Source organism: Carlito syrichta, unplaced genomic scaffold (genome assembly GCF_000164805.1).
Source record: "Carlito syrichta isolate Samal-C Ts95f unplaced genomic scaffold, Tarsius_syrichta-2.0.1 Scaffold307189, whole genome shotgun sequence".
Lineage (NCBI taxonomy): Eukaryota > Metazoa > Chordata > Mammalia > Primates > Tarsiidae > Carlito > Carlito syrichta.
The window spans coordinates 23,608-45,076 of NW_007251285.1; the positions used below are offsets into that span (position 1 = coordinate 23,608).

Here is a 21,469-nt window from a genome sequence, read left to right on the forward strand (position 1 = left end):
AACTGATGATGAAGGAGTCAGAGTGAATAATTAAGAAGCAAAGTTCTCCTCAATTCAGTGGGTGGGAAAAAAGAAGGACCCAGAAAAGGAGACTGGGAAGAAGTAGCAAAAATTAGGAAGAAATTCCAGTATATAAGGTTTTTTCTCTTCATGCCGGTTTTTTACTATGATTGGACCTTTGTTATTCCAGATATTTTTTAGAATAAACTTTTCAAGCTCCTTTATAAATCCTGTTAGAATTTAAATTGCGATTGTATTGATATCTCTCTTACCAGCTCTGCTTGTCTGGACTGTAGCAGTAGCCTCTCAAGTGGTCCTTTTTGCCCTTGCTCCTCTACTGTCTACTCTGAACATAGCAGCCAAGTGATAATTTTTAAATGTTAGTTAAATCATGTCAATTCTCTAATAAAAGATTTTCATTTGCTTTGCAACTCATTCAACATCCTTACATGACGTACAAATACCCAATACAGGCTGGCTTCTATTCTTTTATCTCTCTGATCTCATGGCCTACTCTTTCTTTCTCACTTCTGCTCAGCCACGTTGTCCTCTTTACTGTTCACCAGATATTCCAGCCACACACTCCTGTCTTGAAGACTTTGCCTTTGCTTATCTTTTTGCTTGGAAAGCTCTTCCCTCAGGTATCTTCATAGCTTGCCCTCTTTCTCCTTTTAGGTTCTTTGCTGAAATGTCTCCTCAGTGATGTCTTCTCTGACCACTTTATTTTAACTCGTAACTCCCCTCACCCCACCTCTTTCTTCCTTTTCTGCTTTCATGGTTTCCTCCATAGCATTTATTACCATGGGCCATTTTTTTAACTTGTTATATGCTAGTCTGTCTCTCCATTAGACTATGGGTTCAATGAAAGAAAAAGCATTTGACCATTGTGTTTACTCCTATATACTCAATATCTGTAAGAGTGCCTGATAACTAGGTTACATCCAATAAATATTGAATAAATGAATGAACAAAGAACAAAGAGAGGAGGTACTTTTCTTCCTAGAGATCAAGACTCATTATTAAATTACTACAATAAAGATACCATGACATTGGCATAGAGGCAAATTATTTTTGAAAGAAGGCATTGCTAACCAGTGAAAAAAGATGGAGTAGTCAATAAATGGTACTAAGCCAAGTGATTATCAATATAAACATTAAATTGGATCTCTACCCACATCCCACACATAAATCAATTCCAGATAACATCAAAAACTTAGATATGAGTGATAAAGGTACACAACTTATTGAACACAATACAGAAGGGTAAATTCATGGTCTCAAGGTAATAAATAATAGAAATCTTAGAGATTTAGTGTCAAAACAAAGCACACAACAAATTTTAGCTGTTATTCATGGGGAAAAAAAGCAAGAAGGGACACTCAATAATATCAAACTGAACAAAAAAATGAATATTGAGTCATAAATGCTCTCATGAAATTTATAGTTTGATAACACAATCCAATTTGCTGTTTTAACCAAAGTAAACTTAGTGAATCAACATATTAAATTTTATCCTTAATGAGTATAATTATTCAATAGCTTTCAAAGCAATTACATAAGGAGAACAATAACCCCATCTAGGCTTTGAACAATAAAAAAAGTGTCCTCTTTCAAAAGTATTTAAATATTATTTAATGTTCAATCAGTGTCCTATTATAATTAAGATATTCTATTATAATTATCACCTCTTTTCTTTTAGAGTAACTTTCTGGTTGAGCTTCTGCTTCTCTATCCTGTGACCCACAAAGAATTACAAATTGCACTAAAGCTGTGCTCTAAACTTTCAAGTCTAAAGGATTCATGTTCTAAACTTTATTAGACGGTTGATGCTTGTTCTTAAATTTGGTAAGTTATTGACTTCAGATTTCTGGCCTCAAAAATGTGAGAAGATATATTACTGTTGTTTTGAGTCATCCAATTTGTGGTAATCTCTTATGGCAGCTATTGTAAACTAATACTCTCATTCAGTTGTTTTTTTCTGAAAACTGATAAAAAAATTTTCTTTTTTTGATTTCCTATTTGTATCAATTACTAATTCATATAAAATCATAAAGCAATTTGGAGAGTTATAAGAGTTAATACTGGGGCAACCCCTTCAGGTACCCTCCCACTGTGGGAGCTTCTCTGTTCTCTCAATAAATCCTGTTTTCTTAAAAAAAAAAAAAAGAATACTATTGAACTCCAAACACAAGTTCAAATTTTCAGAGTTCATAAACCTAGAAAAAGAAGTAGTACACGATACCAATGGCTCTTTTTCCAGAATTTTCAAGTACCTGCAATCATGTATTTCAACAAATACATCATTAAATTATTTAGATGATATACTAGAAAGTGAATGTCCCTTTTGTTCATTTACTACTGAATTTTGAATTAATGCCCTTCTGTGATCTATTACATCTTCTCTTCCCTTCAACAATAAGACCAAATTTCCATAATGTGTTGGGGCATAGTCAAAGAAAATAGTTGTATGATGCTACTTTTTATGGTCTTACATTTTTGAGATACGCTTCTCTTTGAAAAGCTGTTGAAAGATTCCTTCAGCTCAAAAAAATTCTACATATACATTTTTTACATAGAAAAATGTGTGTGCTATATCAGGGAGATCACAAGCCCCTTGAAATCCATCTAAATCTCCTCTAATAGCCCAAAGACTCTCAACTTAAGAAGATCTATATTCAGGCAATTGTAGAGAATTGAAAGATGTATGGCTTTTTGGTGTTATGTATACTATTCAGATAAACTGCCATTGTTTTTTTCTTTAGACTTTAAAATTATTTATCCAAAACTAGATTTGCAATGATATTAACAATGGTGCAAACTTTGGCAGCACATATACTGTATAGGAGAATATTAATAATATATCATAAATACCACTAAACACATATTTTTACAATATGATGTTTTGAAATATTCATGTGTTTAATTTAATATTTCTTTGGAACAAATTTTTCCAAAGGAAATTTTATTATGGAAGCATGGGAGAATGGGATACAATATAGAGAAGTCAGATTCACAACAAACTGTCTTGAAAGCAGGACTTCCAAAATTTAGTGGGGGAAAAATGTTTCCAATAAATTTGAATAAATACCTCATCTGTCATTAGGGTTGCAATCGATCTGCCAATCTCATGGTACTGTTGACCTTTTCCCAGGGGTCCCAGAAGAATGAATAAAAATCTGTAATTAAGAAGAAAAAAATGATTTCAGGTTGAAATATAAAAATAATTTTAGTAGTACAGAATCACTCATCTCAAAGGAATTATTCAAAATGAGGATTTTGATGTAAATATTTTCATGGTTTTTCACAATTCATTATTATTTTGAAATATTTTATAATGATTGACTCTCATGCTTAGGATCCTTGACCAATGGGAATGCATGGTTATTTTTATCCCAGTGTTTCCCCATTAAGTTGGAAACTTATTGGAAATTCCAGGGATTTCATAATCCTCAAAGAAGGAAGGTGGAAAAACCAAAATCTGATTAGACCTTTCTAAATTGGAAGAAAGAAAAACTCACTTGTACACAAAATGGAGAATAATTCAAAGGGGAAAATGGGTAATATAATAGTATGAACAAACACTATATAGTTAAAAACAGCAAATACATGTATGTAAATTTTTATCAAAATATAAAAAATTATTGTCAGGAATCCAAACCAGTTAGGAGGAAGAAAATGAAGAGTTGGTGATCTATTAATTCCAACACTAGAGAAATAAAAATAGCAGCAGCACAATAATATCCCATCTAAATTAGGTCGAAGGTTTGGCAAATTCATCAACACAACTGACACTTTTAAAGAAATCAATATATATTCTAACTTTAGCAGACTGGTAATAGCTTTGTCTCTGAGAAGGTCAATACTTCAAGGAAATTGTGAAAATTAAAGAATGCCCTGAATTCTGCAGTATCATTCTACGGTGTTAATTTGCTAAATGGTTTATGCTATTAAGTATAAGGACTAAACACTTTATAAGGTGTACTAAAGTAGTTACTACAATTTTACCCTTCATTTAGTTATAAACCTTAGGAGTTGCACATGTTTTTACATGAATAATATATTACACAGTCTTAGAAGATGTGACATTAATTTTTGGTGTCAGCTGTAACTGAAGCCAAGTCAATTTTTCCTATATAGAAATGTCCACTGTATATTAAAAACAAAAATAGGCCAGGTACAGTGGCTCAGCCTATAAACCCAGCACTTTGGGTGACCGAGGCAAGAGGACTGCCTGAGCTCAGGGGTTCGAGACCAGCCTGGGCAACTTGGTGAGACCTCATCTCTATAATAAATAAAAAAATAAGCTGGACATCGTAGTGCATGCCTATAGTTCCCAGCTACTTGGAAGGCTGAGGTGGAACGATCACTTAAGTCCAGCAGGTGGAGGGTGTGGTGGCCATGAGCGCATGCCACTGCACTCCAGCCTGGGCAACAGAGTGAGACTTCAACTCAAAAAACAAAAACAAGAATATTTTAATGTGGTGGCAGATACTTTATCAACTATAATACTTTTAAAGAAATTGCCTAACCTTTGTATATCTTGCTATTTTTCAGGTTTCCATCCCATAGGCTATTTATAAAGTTCTAAAAAATTATTTTCTGACATTTCTACTATGGGTTGCCATTATATTCATGGGACGCCTTTTTGTCCTTCTAAGAAAGGATAATTAGAAACCCTGAATGGCTTTCTTTATTCTATTTTTCCAGCTAATCTTCCATTTCACCTTTCCTAAATACATAGTCTAGTCTTTGAATCTCTCCTTATACAGTTGCTCTGCAGTACCCAATTTTTCCTCCACTGTTCTCCTACACATATTTTGCTATGTCAGGATGAAATGAGGTTGCCTAAACCTGGTAGTTTTCAAAGTGAGGATATATAACCCCACTATGGCTTTTCTCTACTCACAGGAATTTTTCTTTTCTTTCCTATGAAAATAAAGAAACGGTCATTGTTATAAGTAGTCATCATTTATTCATAGTTCACCACTTTCCCAAATGGTGGAACACAGATGTACTGCATGGAGGACTGAAAAGGAATTTTAATCAGCTAAAAAAATACCTCTGCAATTAGTAAATTTCACATCTTACATCTGAAACCTAGATTCCCAGAAACTTTGGAAAGGTAATATGTTGTGCATAGAAAAATACAATAAGATGCCACTTTTATGTGCTCAGTTCACTCTTTCCCTTTTTAAATAAAAATTGATGTGTATCAGAAATCTCACTACCCATCAGACAGGATAAACAGAAACTTCTTCGTATAACCTAAATGGTAACTAGGTTCCTCCTTCAAACTATTGAGTTAGACATCAAAACCCAAACACTGAAACCCATTCCAATCAGCTGAGCTCTTAAAAAATGAGGCCTCTCCTGGGTGCACTATTCCTTAGTCTTGGAATATATTATCTATAATCAAAGTGTGGGGCGATGTAATCCACTGTTCTGAGTTAAGGTAAAAGATCCATAGAGAAAAAATATTTTACAAAGTCAGTTGCCACAGCATCTGAACTTTTTGTCAATTTATTTTGGCTAAAGCATTCAGTGTTTGGAAGAGGAGGCATACTAACAGCATCTGAGACAACTGTAACATCACAGGGCACCAGTTGTATGGGAAATGGAGCCCTAAATAGACATGTTTTGCTGACATGAGAATAGGACCAGAGAGAAGGCTATCTGCATATAGAAATAACATTTAATGGTAAAAGTAGAGAAGAAAACAAGTTTCCTGGGGAAATGGCTAGGAACCTAAGGTGCTAAAGTCATTATTCTATTTTTTTCATAATTTTACCACGGGCAGCCTTATTCTATCAAATAAGGATAAATGATAAACAACATAATTCAACCTGTATTATCCCTAAGCTATTAGTTTTTATGTATAGTTAAGTAAAAAACAAGTTCAGGTAACCAAATTAAATTTGTGCTTTTAACTCAGATTCAACCACACTGCCATAATACTTCTACCAGTGATTCTGCAGACCCCTTGTGTGGGAGGCATACTGTGCTTAGCATTGAAATATAGAATATATTTCATATGGCAGGAGCTATTCAAATGACGGCATTTAAATGTATTTTGAAGGTCTATAAGCCAAACCTTAAAAACTTTTTTTGGGGGGTTTGACCACACTCATATACAGAATCCTAACTTTCTAAAGCAAACTGTTTAATGTAATCTCTGGGAAAATCCTAACACTCTATCATTTATCTTACAAAAAGTTTTTTAAAGAATTTATAGGGTTTCAGGGTGCCTTGAGCATGCCTAAAATAAAACCAAGAAGTTTGAAAGAAAATTTAAAAGAATTGAATAATTTTATTGCACTTATTCTCTTCCTCCTCAAACAAAAAAGCTATAATTTTATGAGTTTTATGTTAGTTTTTATCCAAAACTCAAAAGAAATTAATTTTCATTTTCCCCTACAAAAGATGGTTTAAGAAAAATATAAAGAATGCTCTTATACTTTTTACCTTGTTGGGATTGGGACTTCAGCCAGTCCTTGAAGCAATACAGCTGGAGACAACCTAACAAATGCAACTACAGTTCGGTCCAAGAACTCCAGTTCCCCAACTAAGATATTTGATGCTTCAGCACCTGGAGGAATCTTCTTCATAAAATGCAGATCAACCTGCAAACATCACCAAGTAAATAAGGTAATCAAAATTGGAAAAAAGAGCAGATTATATCTTATCACAGTGCTTGACATATAATAATTCATCAATAAATATGGCTTAAATAAATACACATAGGTAAACATCTCATTTGCCTTTTTCTATAGTAAATTATTCTTTACTTGTGAATTATTTTAATTTGTCATCAATAAACTATATGCTAGTTTTTCTGCTCATAATTTTTCAAAGAAGTTTCTTTAGCATCAACAATCTTGAAATTTTAGAGGGAGGATGTATATGTGTTCAATTAAATAACTATAGTTAGTATTTACCAACTTATTTAATATTTATACTACATTGCCTTCATTTGTAAACAATGCATTTCAATTAATTTTCAAATATGCTCATTTTTAAAGAAATATAGTCATATTTCTTCTTACAGTATAAATTATGACTTTAGCCTTCATCTTTTTTCTAGTTGTTATACATTCTTCACATTATATATCTGGCCTGATAATTCTTAAATTTTAGTTTTTCATCATAGAATTTAGAAATTATAGAGAAGAAAAAATCAGAATAAAAGTATTAACATTTGTAATTACTGAAGAGTCATAGTTGAATTTCTGACATGAGATGTCTGTGATTGAAATGAATGCACACAAAACAAAAGTGTTCATTTACAAGAAGAAATGTTAAGAATAAAGGGTGAAGTCTGGCAAATGAATGTAAAATAGCCTTAAGAATAAATATCATTTTTTATGCACAGGGCCTCAGTGAAAGACAAGCAGTGACTTTAAAATAGATTTTACAAGACCTGTCTCTTGTTTCTGGTTCACTTGAGTTGCTTTTTACGAACTTTGTTTTTAGGGAAATAAGAATTTATCTGCTCTAGTAATTTATTTTATGCCCTGATGTTAATGAAGTGGGAACAATGATCAAAGTGGAAATAGCCAAGAGAGAGAGGAAAGAGCTCTGGCAAATATGGGTGAGGCGGAGAAGAATTTTTAGACTAGATAGTTCTTCTGCAGGTTTAATGATTTGAGAATAATTTTTCCAAAAGTTTAAAATAAAAATTTTTTTTTAACTTTTAGGAATACCATAGAAAATCCACAGTAATACTTTAGTGACTGCATTAAACATGTTGTTTTCTGAAATAAAGACTTCAGTAGTTATTTGGAAGGTTTATAACTAATTAATCCTTTTGTAGAATAAGGATGCCACAAAACATAACACACAGTATGTGTATATATCACAAAGATTAAATATAAAAATAATCTGCAATATTCCATCAAAAAATCAAACAAAACAAATATTTTATTTTAAATAAAGAAGAATGATTTAACAAAGTGAAACTGTCTAGTAATGGGAAACTGCCAGGGGAGTTTCATCAACACCTCATCAACAAGGGTACCTGCATAATGAACATTTGTATACCTAACCCTGAATTATACCCCACATTGTTAAAATAAAATAATAAAATACATGACAATTATTACAAATTCTAAAGTTTTAGTCCACAAACATATACCCCAAAATAAATGTGTAAATTCGTAAAGTATGTAAACTGAATTATATGGCAAATATTTTGCTTTTGTAGACTCTAATCTTTTAATTTATAATAACAAAAGTATTTGTTTACTTTAATAAGTAAAATTTCATTTTATGGAATTTTTTGTGGTATGGTTGTATGTATTTTTCTACCTAGGAGAAAAACATACTTTAAAAACGCTTTAAATTAGTCATGATTTACATTTTCATTATAATGCAAAAATTCCTAAGAAGGGAATAGCCCTGTGAGAAAAACATAAATCTTTCAAAGTTGAAAAGAATAAGCAATATATTTTCCCCTTCAATGGGAAGAACAGGGATACAATATTAATATTCTGTAACAAAACTTAGAATATGAAAATATATTTTAAAGAAAATCCATAATTGATCATCAATACAAGTTATATTGATAATACCTGACATTTAAATTCCACCTAGCAAAACTTTCTTTAAACACTTTTAATGCTTGACAAATGCCATAGTCTTAACTATTAAAATCTGTGCCTGAGGCAGGTGGCAACCATAGACATAACTGTTATAAGATGAAATTTAATTAAATCAATAAGCACATAGTATGTTAAAATAGTTTAATTTTATGAAAGGAAATATGTGATCCTTGCACATGATTTTTAAAATTACATAATACCTAATATATCATTGATACCTGTTATTTAGAGAAAACATTAAGATATACAGAATTTAATTTCAGGATGAGCAAATAGATTAGAGTTATATAACATACATCTGGGTAAGCCATTATATTATACTCATTACATTATATTATTCTTGGAGTAGTCATATATTTGAGGAGTAACAAATTATAAAATATGTTATCTAATTATGGTATTATGTAGGATATATAATTATATTCTTTCTGGGATAGCCCTACATTTTTGTATTTGATACTATATAATTCATAAAGAACCTTATTTGGCAACCAAACTACCTTCTAATATGACAAAAGATCATACATAAATACAATTTAACCTCTTATAAAATTATAACTACTTAAAACATTTCTGGGGATCTAGTTTGAATTGCATCCTGAAATAATCCTTGAGTAGGCTCAAATATTTGGAATGAATGTGAAGACATTCTGGAAGTTTCTGGTCCTCTGAATGGGATCTTGAAGGAATCAAGCCATACTCTTCTGGGTCTATAATCACACTTATGCTTCTGGGCTCCCCAGATCCCACCTTTATGCTAAGAAGGCAAATATTCTTTTGGGGGGCATTTGGTACTTGAGTTGTGAGCAAGAAATGGTCACATCTCTAGGGAACCAGATTAGATAGAAGACTCTGGTGAAACTGAAAGTTTCTGGGTAAACCACACACTAAGAGTTGAAGAAAAAACAGATGGAAATTTAGAAAGAAAGCTTACATCTTAAGCCCATTAGAGAAAGTACAAGAAAATTAATAGGAATTTTCTGGGGAGAAATGGTGTCCTGACACTAACTAGTCAGTGATCTTGAGTAGCTCTCTTAATCTCGCTGGGATTCAGCTTTCTTGTTGACTAAATGAGGAGATGTCTAAGATTTCCTATGGTTCTAGGATTTAATAAGACTTTGTAATATGGTTCATGCACTAAGGCTAGAAAGTTCTTTCTACATAGAAAATTATGTGAAGCCTTCTTTGGGTCACTTGAAATGAAGAAACAACACCAACAAAAAATAGCCATCTTCTACTTTCAGTTTGAAAAACAAAGATACACAGTGTTTTGAAAAGCAGATACACATGTGATTTTTAAAGCATTACAGAAAGTTGACACCTGACAATTCAAGTTGTGTCCTAAATAATTTTTAAGTGAATAAATCTGACAAGTCTAGTCACTGAAAAATTAAAAATATGTAGATTCAATATATAGAATATATGATCAAATCATGTGAAATGATAAAGACCTTTTTTCCTTAGCATCTCGAAGTTTGACTGGGCTTTGGATACTACATATTAAAACTTAAAATATTTAAATAAACAAAGTAATCTGGAGACTAGGTGAGCTCTGATAAATTCACTACCAAACTAAAATCATAAGGCTGATTTAAAAAAAAAAGAAACCTTAAGTCATGCACCTGCAAAATCTGGCACTAAAATTTATTTTCATAGTGATGAATCACAATTGATCTTTTCAAACCCTATTTCTCTGCCTTCTCAGGTTATAAAGTAAGAAGTGTTACTCTGTTTTAATTCTAAAACTAAAGGCTTAAATTATGTTGAATTATGCAGGATTCATTCAATAGTCACATCCCAAACACTACTCAAGACACTAAAGATACAATGGAGACCAAAACATATTAAATTCTGGTCTGGTATTTATTTTTGATACTACCATTTTTAATATTAACAACAATAATAAGAGTAACCACCTTTTATTGAGCACCAGGCTCTCTCTCTATATTATCTCATTAAATCTTCCCAACAAAACTGTATTATTATTCTTATTCTGCAAATGAGAAGGCTGAAGTACAGAAAACTTTCCAAGATCAGATAGTATATAAACTCTGGAGTCAAGATTTAAGATCTCATGCTCTTTCTCAAAAGCCATATTCTTTCCAATGTGTCATGCTAGAAACAAGAGACTGAGGAATACAGCTGGCTAACACTAAGTAGAGGACTCAGGAAATTTAACTTGCCTATTAAAAGATAGAATAGGCCAGTGAATGGAAATGCACTGAGAAAGAAAAGGATTAAAAGAAAGAACATCTACATTTCACTCTTCTATAGTTTTAACTGTTTGGGGGACCTGAAGATAAGACTACTGTCTCTAATTGGCAGTCTTCATTTTCTTTCATATGTGATGAAACATTTTCGAAGGCTACAAAGATAGGTATATACAACTAAAAGTAAAACCATATTGAGATATAAAATTCATTGTATAAGGGTTATATTGTTTTTTTAAAAGTTTAATAGTAATTTATTTGGAAAGATAAGGTATGTGGTTCACAATTATTGTTTTTGATGATGTTAAATATGTCCTTGTAATACTGTTAATGCTTGCATAAATAAATAAGCAACTTGTTATGTCACTGCTTTTAAGATAGTGCTTCAAATTAAGAATATCAGAAATTAAATGTGTGGCAGTTTGTGGCAACTTTATTCCAACTTGCAGATGAATGAAGATGTAATGTTTTAAAAAGAGAGTTTTTAGAGTGGCAGATGGAATACATTTGAACTGACTTAATGTTCGAATCACATGCCTCCATACAGTGAAATGAGCTTTGAACCACTGTAGAAACATAGCCGAGTATGCCCTCACCTCTCTCTCTTGCTGGTGTGGAGGTCCTTTTTCATGCCTTTGTTTCATCCCACATGGACTAGTATGCCCCTTTTGTTGGCCTCCCAGTCCCTGCACGTATAATTAACAGACTTAAGCTGGTACACCATGCCCCACAGAGACTCCGCCAGACACCAGAGGGAGAGCATGCACATAACTAGACTTAGGTCATTTAGGCATTGTCAGAGGGATTTTGAAACAGGTTCAAGGAGCTGTTCACTATTAATCTTGTTTCAGGTTAATTCCTCTACTGCTGCCTCCCATTCCCACCTTCTCCCACTACTACCATCATAGCCAGTGCTAGGAGTTTTATTAAAATATTACTCTGAGTTACTACTGTTTCAGCCACTCAGATAAAGAGAATTGCTGACCCTCTTTTATTTTCTCCCAGTATTGAAACTCCTCCTCTTTTCTATTCAACCGTAACTTTGCCATAGCTTACGATGGCACATATACAATGTCAGGAAGCTGCTAAGCAAAATCACATTATTTTCACTGACTCATTATTTTCTTAGAATACATTCAAGTTAATGATTTCATTTTAATTGTCTCCAATGAGATATATCCCTCAGCACAGTCAGTCCTTAATATGTTTTGATTCAAAATTCTGTTCAGTTTTACTTTGTCCTTCTAGTATTTATTTACACTAATGCCTCTCTCTGAATTAGTGACAACGAAGCTTTCTTTATATGATTAGCTTTTGCACAAATAGAGGAAAAGTGATTCTGAACAAAAACTAGCAAAATTTTGTAAATGATAGATTAAACTTATGTTAAATTCCATGTGATGTCTAGTATTCTTTTTATTTAGAGTTACATTATACCAAGTGGCTGAAACCTGAAGATTATGCATAAAACTTATATGTTCCTTTTTTATTAATAAGCAAAATGTGGACTTAATGCTAATATTAAATATAATAATATCAAGCTTTGACTTAAGAAACAAAAAAGTACATGCAAAATATTGTGTCAACACCTATTAAGATGGGTAGTAATTTCTAGTAGTAATTTAGCAGCTTTTTTATATGAGAGGGAGAAAAGCTTACCTTACTAAAGTCAACAGTACTGTTTTCTCTGCTAACATCATTTTTATTTTCAACACAGGCTGGAGCGGACTGAGGAGAAACAACCTGACCTGCTAAAAGAGATTGTTAATACAGAATACAAACAATTACTTACATAGTTCTAGACATAGTGAGTGAAATATGAACTTTAATTCTTAATGAGTTTATGATGTAAGCATAAAGAGTGAATATAAATATCTATATTAATGCAAAAATTCTTATTTATCAGATAGAAATGGGAGAATTCAATCAAAAAATTTAAACCAGCTTTCAGATAAAAACTCTAAAATGCTATTCTTTAAAAAGATCGCCTACAAAAATATCTAAATATAACAATGATTTTGAATCATCATTGATTTCTAGATTTAACCAAAATTAATGGTGTATAAAAAAGGACAAGATAGATCTCTATCAAGATTTAAGTTCAGATTGAAAAAGTTTAAATGTAAAGCATTTAAAAAGACGAATATTTATCTGAAAATTACACAGTTTATTTTTAGTTTCTGTTGCATCTAGAAAGCCAAACCAATGAGCAAAAGTTCTTTGGCAACAACTTTTAGAGATTTCTATGTAAGAGATTCAAATAAATATATAAGGGTCAGAAATACCTTTATTTAAAACAATATGAACACTGAACATAATTTTATATTTGTGACTATTCTATAACATACGCATACTAATATTAGTCTGTGATACAAGAAAAGATAAACTGCATTAGTTTTTCATTAACACTAACCAAACTTTTAACTCTTAGTTGTTATTTTCCCTATTACAGGGAAGATAATGATATTAGTTAAATGGATAGTAGAGCTGAGAATCTGGCAATGGCTAGAAATGATTAAATTCAATAATTAACTAAATATGAAATATTCTTTGCAATCACAAATCATTTGAAATTTGTTCATAGTTAGTAATGAAATGAAAAAAAAGCCCTCTCCATCTTTACTGTTATTTTTGCTGTAAGATAAGTAATGGCAGCCCAAAGTTTAAGCCTTGACCATATTTATGATCATAACACAGTGGCTCCAAAGTGCTTTTATTCTCATCAGTTTTAGACATTGGAAGTACTTTCTCTGTCAAGTTCTTCCCTCTTCCTACTTAAATCTCAATTTTATTCTAAGTTCACCTTTAGTGTCATCTTCACCAAATACTCTAATATACTATAATACAATCTCTATCAAACTTATCTAAACTCCTAGAGTAAATACAAAACAAAAAAACCCCTCTTTTCTTTAAATTTTCTCCTGGAAACCCACTTATTCCTTGTTACCTAAAAATTACCAAGTGTGATTAAAAACACTATTTACTCCCAATAGTACTATAATTTTTCTTTTTGGATGATTAAGTTATAAAGGCAAGGGCCATTAATTAACAGCGATATTTTTATGATTCAAAATTATTATATCATCAAAAAGTAAAAGTAAAAGATTCTTCTAGAACTTAAATAATTCACTGGTTTCACTAAGCAATGTAAAATAAATCATCTGGTAAAGCTAGAGGTGAAGGGATAAAACGTGCACAGGTGGGGATGGTGTTCTCTAAAAGCCCTGACCAAAAACTATTTATATCCCCCAAATGTATTGAAATTAAAAAGAATTATAAATAAATTAATAAAATGTTTAAACAAACAAACCACGTTCACAAATTTTGTTTATAGAATATTCCAGGGAGATATATAAACTTCAGAATAATGTCAGACAAACTATATACATTATTTTCATTCTCCCATTTCTAGCTACAATGTGCAGCTATGACTGTGAACTATTCATTAGCAGCCAATTTACCATTCTCAAAATAACTGCAATTTTTAAAAACCTTTTACATAATGCATTTGTGCTACTAACAGATGTCTTCAATCACCAGTTTCACATCATTTCCCTATATTTTCTTGAGTTAGAACATTAAATATATTTGAACCAAAATTTATTGAATGTTCTGTAAAATTGGTAAAATTTAAGTCATGAAAAATTAAATAAACATGTATCTGTTTTCTTATAATAATGTATTTCATGTGCTATAAAATTTTAGAGAAGAATGATTACTTAATTCTATCAGCAAACACATCCAAAAAGAGAGTCAACCCAGTGCAAAACTATCAATTTTGAAGATACTGAGTTTTATAGAAGATACACTGAAACTTAAAATGTGAAGAAATTGAATCGTATGTTTACATTTATATACTTTAAGCAGACAATCTCATAAATTACCTTCAGCTCAAGCAGTATATTTAAAACATTAGCACTAGTATTTCCTCTTGTAAATAATTTTAATAATTAATATATTCATACTATATGTAATAATATATTTTGAGATGTATTATTCTATGCTATTCTTGTTCTAAAATAAAAATTGTATAAAATATTACCTTAAAAGTTGACAATCAAGAAGGGATTTAGAAACTCTTTTTTATAAATATCTTAAGTGATATTGACAGTGACCTATTGAGAATATTTGACTAGCAGTAGACATACTAGGTGGCAGTAAATTCATTGCTAGTTTTATATTCTAGACATATGCATGGAATGTACACTAATACAGGAAAAAAGCATAAAATTACCCAGTCTATAATATGGAAGTATAAACCACAAATTTTATATCTTTGTATTTCAGAATAGTAAATAATAGTAGTAAATATTAGTAAATACTATAAGAACATCAATAGTCCTGCAAAGTTTAAATAGCATTTCAAATCTTGGTATTATTTTTAAAAATGTACATTAATTTGTTAAAGTGAGACAATACACATTAAATGTGTATCAAGGCAGTTTTGAAAACTTAAGAATATAGAACAATGTCTACATATTATTTAAAAATTAAACTAACAAGATTGGCTTGCATTATTTTGAAAACACAGAAGCCTTTTTTAAAAAGCTTAAAACTTAGAATTCTTATAAAAGAATTCTAGTCCATAGCACTAATGGAAACCTCATACATTAAAATAATATTCATAATTCTGTTATCAATTATAATCTTTATTTAAATACATATTTATTTAGTTTATTTACACTATTACCACTTTTCAGAAGAAGATTATAGGATTAAATGAATTTCATTAACTTAAATACTATTATATAAGAAGATCAATAAATTCAGAATTTGAAAGGGCATCTCTTATTTTCTTGTTTATGTCTAAAGTGGTTTACAAAAGGACAATTTTAGTTCACAGAATGACAATTTTCAGGTACAGGATTTTACCTTCAACAAGAAGTCAATATGTTCCCTAAAAGAATAACAAAGAATTTGCTATAATATTTTCCCCTCCAGGACAAAAGTTAGAATGTAGCACTCATATATGAATGAAAGCTTTATGAATTTTAATTGCATATGATAATTTTTCTAATCACTATGACACATTTACAAACATAAATACTTTTGCTTATTTCTTTATGTCACCTTCATTTTGTTCACTGATCACTGCCCAAATTCATATTTCCTATAAGTGGATGTCATTGAATGCTTAATTACCTTTGTTATTATGATATCGAACAAATTTTGAGGCATGAAGATGACTATAAAAAATTATTAATTTAGTAACCTTACTACACTTAGGGTAAATTATTTAGAAACTGATGAAAAGTTTATATCATTAACATTAATTGGTGTCTATGACTATTTAAATGTAAACATTTGAGAAATCTAATATCATCCTTCACTATTTACTACATATGTTTATTTTCTAACTTGTTAAACTCAAAGAGTTCTTCATTTTAAATCGAAATTCTAGTATTTGTTTGACATCTCACCAATTAAGATGCATATTATAGAGTATTCATATTGGCACCTGAGTTACTTTCCTTTGAGTCATGAATTGATATTTTTCCTGGACTTCCTTGTAGGGATCACATATACAAGTCAGACAAAAATTTATTATAGGTCATATATTTTTCTAGGGCAAGTTATAAAAGATGTGGGCAAGTATGGCAGAAAATTGAGAGTATTTCAAGAAACTACTAACTATAAAATGGAAGTTCTACTTTTCTTCTTGTTAAACCATAAGTTTTCCATTGTCTATGGTGAGAGTGGCAAAGTCATTTCCTTCATCCTAAAATTGTGCGGGAGGAACATGAGGTTATATCAAAAGTACTATTTCATTACTTTAATGTCAGTATCATTAAAGCACCTCATTAAACGAAACAATTGAATATTCTCAAAAACCCTTATGAGTAGTATATTAACACATTTGTCTTTACCTATAATTCTCTTTATGTACATATGCATTATAAAATAGCAGCTTTTAAATTTATATTTGGCCAAATTCAAATCAATAGAAATATATATTATGTAAATGTATCATTATTTGCTACTGCTTAATCCTCTGTAAATCATGCACACAAGAAGGAAACTGGGATGAAGACATGGAGGTACATTACTATTAACCTCAAGACCAAGCTGGTTTACACTACCTCAGAAACCTTCAACGCAATTAGAGTACCCAAGGGGTAGGAGATGAGGGAGGTACAGAGATGAGATGAGCCTGTTAGAGACAGACACAAGACAGAGCAAAATAAAGAAATATAAAGATGAATGACAAAGTTACATACATGAGTAATAATACATTTATTCATGGGAATAGAAAACATGAAGAAAGAAGGGCTAAATATTCAGAAAATGTTGATTAGGTGAGCTACACTTCAAAAACATGAGAAGTATGCACATAATTAGACTTGGAGAAAAATTAGTATGCTTGAAAATAATTAATGTAATATAAGAAATAGCCAATTTAAACATACCATACTAGAAATATGTTTGCTGTTAAAATCTAGTCTCGACATTCCAAAATTCAGTAATAACAATACAGCCTGTGAGAAGACCCATGAGTTGGTCAACAATGTCATCTTAATTTTCTTGAAATGGTGGAAAATACCATCTTTATTAAACAATGCTTAATTATTTCATATATATAAATCTTTTAATATGTTTTTCTCTCAAGCAATTGTAAGAATTATTATTCTAGCTTTATTTTCTTCTGCAAAGGTAGAACATTATGAGGATAAATTTTAAACTTGGATATTCTTATGTATTCAATCATGCATCTGAAAATAAAAAGTACAGCATTTGTAAAAGAAGTGATCATAAGGTAATAAATCTGATTTCCAAAACCATAAATAAAAATCATGCACAATACATATATGTACATTGTTAAGGGTGGAAATCTACCCAGGCCTAAAGAGTGAACTCATATCTTATCCTTCAAATACTAAATGTTCTTCAGAAATCCATGACTTTGACCAATAAATTAGAGACTTTCTGCTCTGTTACTCCTTTTGAGATCCTAAATAAAAAGTACAACTGGATAGTATTCAAATTAAGAGATAAAAAAGATATGTGAAGGAAAAAAACCAGAAATCATTAGTAAAGGTAGAATAAAGATATCATATATTTAAGGAAACTAAAAATCCCAAATTATTTTCAAAAATATAATTTACAAGGGTAGTAAAATTTTGCAATAGATTTGTAACCTAAAAGTCTCAGAATATAATTGAATATATGACCTAAATGATAAGCACAGATACTGATATATTTTGCTTTGTAAATCACTTAACACAAAAGTCTTATTTTTAGCATTAGAAAATTTTTCTAGTTTCAAAGAATTATTTGAACATTCTTGATATATTTATTTTGAGTTCTTTCCCACTCATATCCTTTTCAAGGTTCTAATGTCAAAGTAGACATTATTTTTTCTATTATTTTGTCTGCTGTTTTGCCAAATGTAACTGTCACTTTTTATTGAAACATCAGATTCAGGCATTTAATTCTCACAGTTTTGATGCTTAATGAAAAGTGAAAGTTAAACACAGCATGGTGGCATTAAAAATGCATAGTGAATCCATAGCATCCTGCATTTTAACCTTGAAGAAAATTCAGAATACCAAGAAAGAAATTACACAAAATAGTAAACTAGTGTATTTAGAGATGAGATTAACAAAGTATCACAAATCACTAAACAAAGACAAGACAAAAGAGTGTAGACTTTGGGTGGAGAGGAGCAAGGAAATACACGATCTTGTTAATCTAATCTATAAAAGGAGGAAGAGCCACATTTGAAATACAAAGTGTGAATGTGTAACCCTTGGGAGTCCTACCAAGGTAGCATGTTCAAGAAACAAGTTAATTTAGAAAGAAGAAGCCTTATTCTATATGATTCTTTCAGACTTCTTTACACAAGTATCAGTTTGTTTTTAAGGAAATTTCAACTGCTTTGCCTCCAAAGTAAAAACACATTCAAGGAGAGAAGACTTATTTTTATCCCTGTGCTTGGGAAGGAAAATGTATTCTGCTTTAAAGTTTCTAGAAAACTCTTGGCCTATTTAATTCCTATTCTATAATCTTTTTTATATACTCAGTGATCTATCACAGAAACAAAGAACTGAGTACCATATGTACTCATAAGTGGAACCTGAACATTTGTCATAATACTATAGGAAAGGGATTGGCAGTAGCAGGAAACTGCCAGGGGAGGGGGGAGCATATTACATCAATAAAGGTACATGTTCTCAAACCAGGCGAACTGGGGACCAATGGGAGATTCAAAGTTTACATGTAAAATGACCACTTATCTATCTAATCCTGAATTGTACCCCACATCTTTAAAATAAATTGATTAAAAATGTAAAAAAAAAACTTGATCTCTTTGCAAAAAATATTTTATTGATGATATTTGTTTAAATAATAAGAATATTATTTTATCTCTTTTGGATATTTTAAAATCTGTTTGCATCTCTCTGTACTATTTCACAAACAATTTAAATCTCTATTGCATATTTAGAACAAAATGTCAAATTTGTATGTATGGCTATTATTTTCAACTTGTTTATTTATCTATAGTTTTTCAGGTTTTAGAGTTCATGAGTAAATGAGAACCTTAGTAGTAAAGGTCTTTCACACTTTTTTTCACTTTTGGATGGGAGATTTATTTCTAAATTGGTGAAGTCTATACATATTTTCAGAATTCTCAACACACATAATTATGCAAAGTGAGTGAGGAAGCAAAACAGAGTCATAAGGAGGTGTTATAAGCCTAGGCTTAGAAAACTACTCTGACAACACACGCTACAACAATACTTAATTGGGTATATGAATCTTATTAGAAATGTTTCCAAGTTTTTATTACCCTTATATATGCCTTGAAATGATTTGTATGTGTTCAGATAAAGGCTGATTGTGCAGATGGTGATAGAATCACTTCAGAACCATTCAGATTCTAGTTTTCAGGAAAATTAGGCCATTTCCTAAATAAGATAAAAAGCAGACTCTCAGAAAACCTTGCATCTATATGTATATTTGTGATTCATGGCTATACTTCTATTGTCTCTTCTTAAGCTTAATAGAGATTTAAGGTAGTGAACAATATATCTAGCTCTGCATGATATTATAATAAATGGTTAGACCAATAAATTATCTACCCTCTTTCTTCAATAAAAGAGAATGCAATGAAATTATTTATATAGTAAACTTTGTCCCTAATGGAATTTGAGGTATAAACTGTAACTAGTTCACAGCCCAAGATCTTTGCCTCTTTGAAGAGGCATATCTTTCCTATAGACATATATCTTACTGTCTGATTTCCAGTAAAAGTGATAAAATGAAGACAAAGTTCCATTTTTACAATGTGTGCTTCAAATTTTGTCATTTTATAACACTTTTAGTGAACGTACTGTATTTACAGCTACAGCTATATAACAATGACACATGCAGTCATTGAACAGTCTTAAAAATCAAAAAAGGATTTCTAAAATAAATTTGCCATTAAAAACTAGTTCTAGCCGGGCTCGGTGGCTCAGTCTGTAATCCCGCGCCTTTGGGAGGTTGAGGTGAGTGGATTGCCTGAGCCCGCGGGTTCGAGACCCGCCCGGGCAGCGAGACCTCATCTCTATAATAAAATCAAAAAAATCAGCCAGGCGTGGTAGCGCGTGCCTGTAATTCCGGTTACTCGGAAGGCTGAGGCGGAAGGATCACCGGGGCCCAGCAGGCGAGGTTGCAGTGGGGAGCGGCACTGCACTCCATCTGGGCACCAGTAGACTCCAACTCAAAAAAAAAAAAAAACTAGTTCTATATTCTGAGACAAATTGACACATAATCTTCATCTATTTATTAAATCACTTCTTCTATATTTGCATATATTTGATACAGTAGTATGAAAACTAGTAAAAATTCCCATATAAAGCAAAGTCTGGAGAAAATGCATTTTCATACATTTGTATTTAAGGCATCTCTGAAACTTGTTAAGATAAAAGTGAAATCATAATATTCCAAGTTGTCAATATATGTGCTTCAGTCCAGCTGTGGAAATCAGAGTCTTTCCAGTAGCATTCAAAAATATTTTTCATTAATTTTTATCTTTTATAACTGGAAACTTTTATAGCTGGTGGAAGTTTAATAAATTCATCATCTTCATGGAAACTTTTTTCCTTCAAGAGACTAATGGAAGGGTGGATGATAATAGGAGATTTCTAAGTGACTTCCTTAGTGCAAATGATGAAGGGTTAAACGGATGCAAGGAGAGTACAAAAAGTACGGGAAAGATAAAATAGTCTGAAGTATAAATCATAGTAAGTCATGATTGCTAGGAAAGGGTGGTGGTCATCTATGTTGGTATGTGAGGATGGTAAGTGGGTTGCTCCATGAATGTTGAAGATGCTGTACTATAAACAGCAATGAGCCTATGAAACTTGAATCGGGCTTAATATATGCAGAGCCACAACCAATGCACTGTCTGGTCTTTTCAATCATTATCTCTAATGGACTCTGTAGACTATCAGAAACATGAAACCAGTGTCTTTTTCCATAAACACTAGATGAAGTTCCTTATTCTTTTAACTAACAGACCGTCTATGGCATAACTCAAAGCATTGCATTACAATTTCGAGCTATGAGACAGAGACTAAGACCTTGTTTGGTATGCAATAAATTTTCCATAAATGCTTGCTGCATTCAAATCTATAAGTTCTCATTGGATAACAGTTTTCTTTGCATTTTGTCATGAAC

General features: G+C 31.3%; 1 protein-coding gene across 1 annotated transcript in view; it reads right to left on the minus strand.

Moving 5' to 3' along the window:
• The window catches only part of LOC103266460 (sodium-driven chloride bicarbonate exchanger), a 42,855-nt gene that overhangs the window by 14,300 nt on the left and 7,086 nt on the right, over positions 1-21,469 (minus strand). The window contains exons 4-7 of the mRNA XM_008064096.1: positions 12,467-12,558; positions 11,404-11,493; positions 6,463-6,620; positions 3,089-3,176 (exon numbers count right to left, since the gene is read on the minus strand). Of these exons, the coding sequence (XP_008062287.1) occupies positions 3,089-3,176; positions 6,463-6,620; positions 11,404-11,493; positions 12,467-12,558 (428 nt within the window). The remainder of the gene's footprint in view (positions 1-3,088; positions 3,177-6,462; positions 6,621-11,403; positions 11,494-12,466; positions 12,559-21,469) is intronic.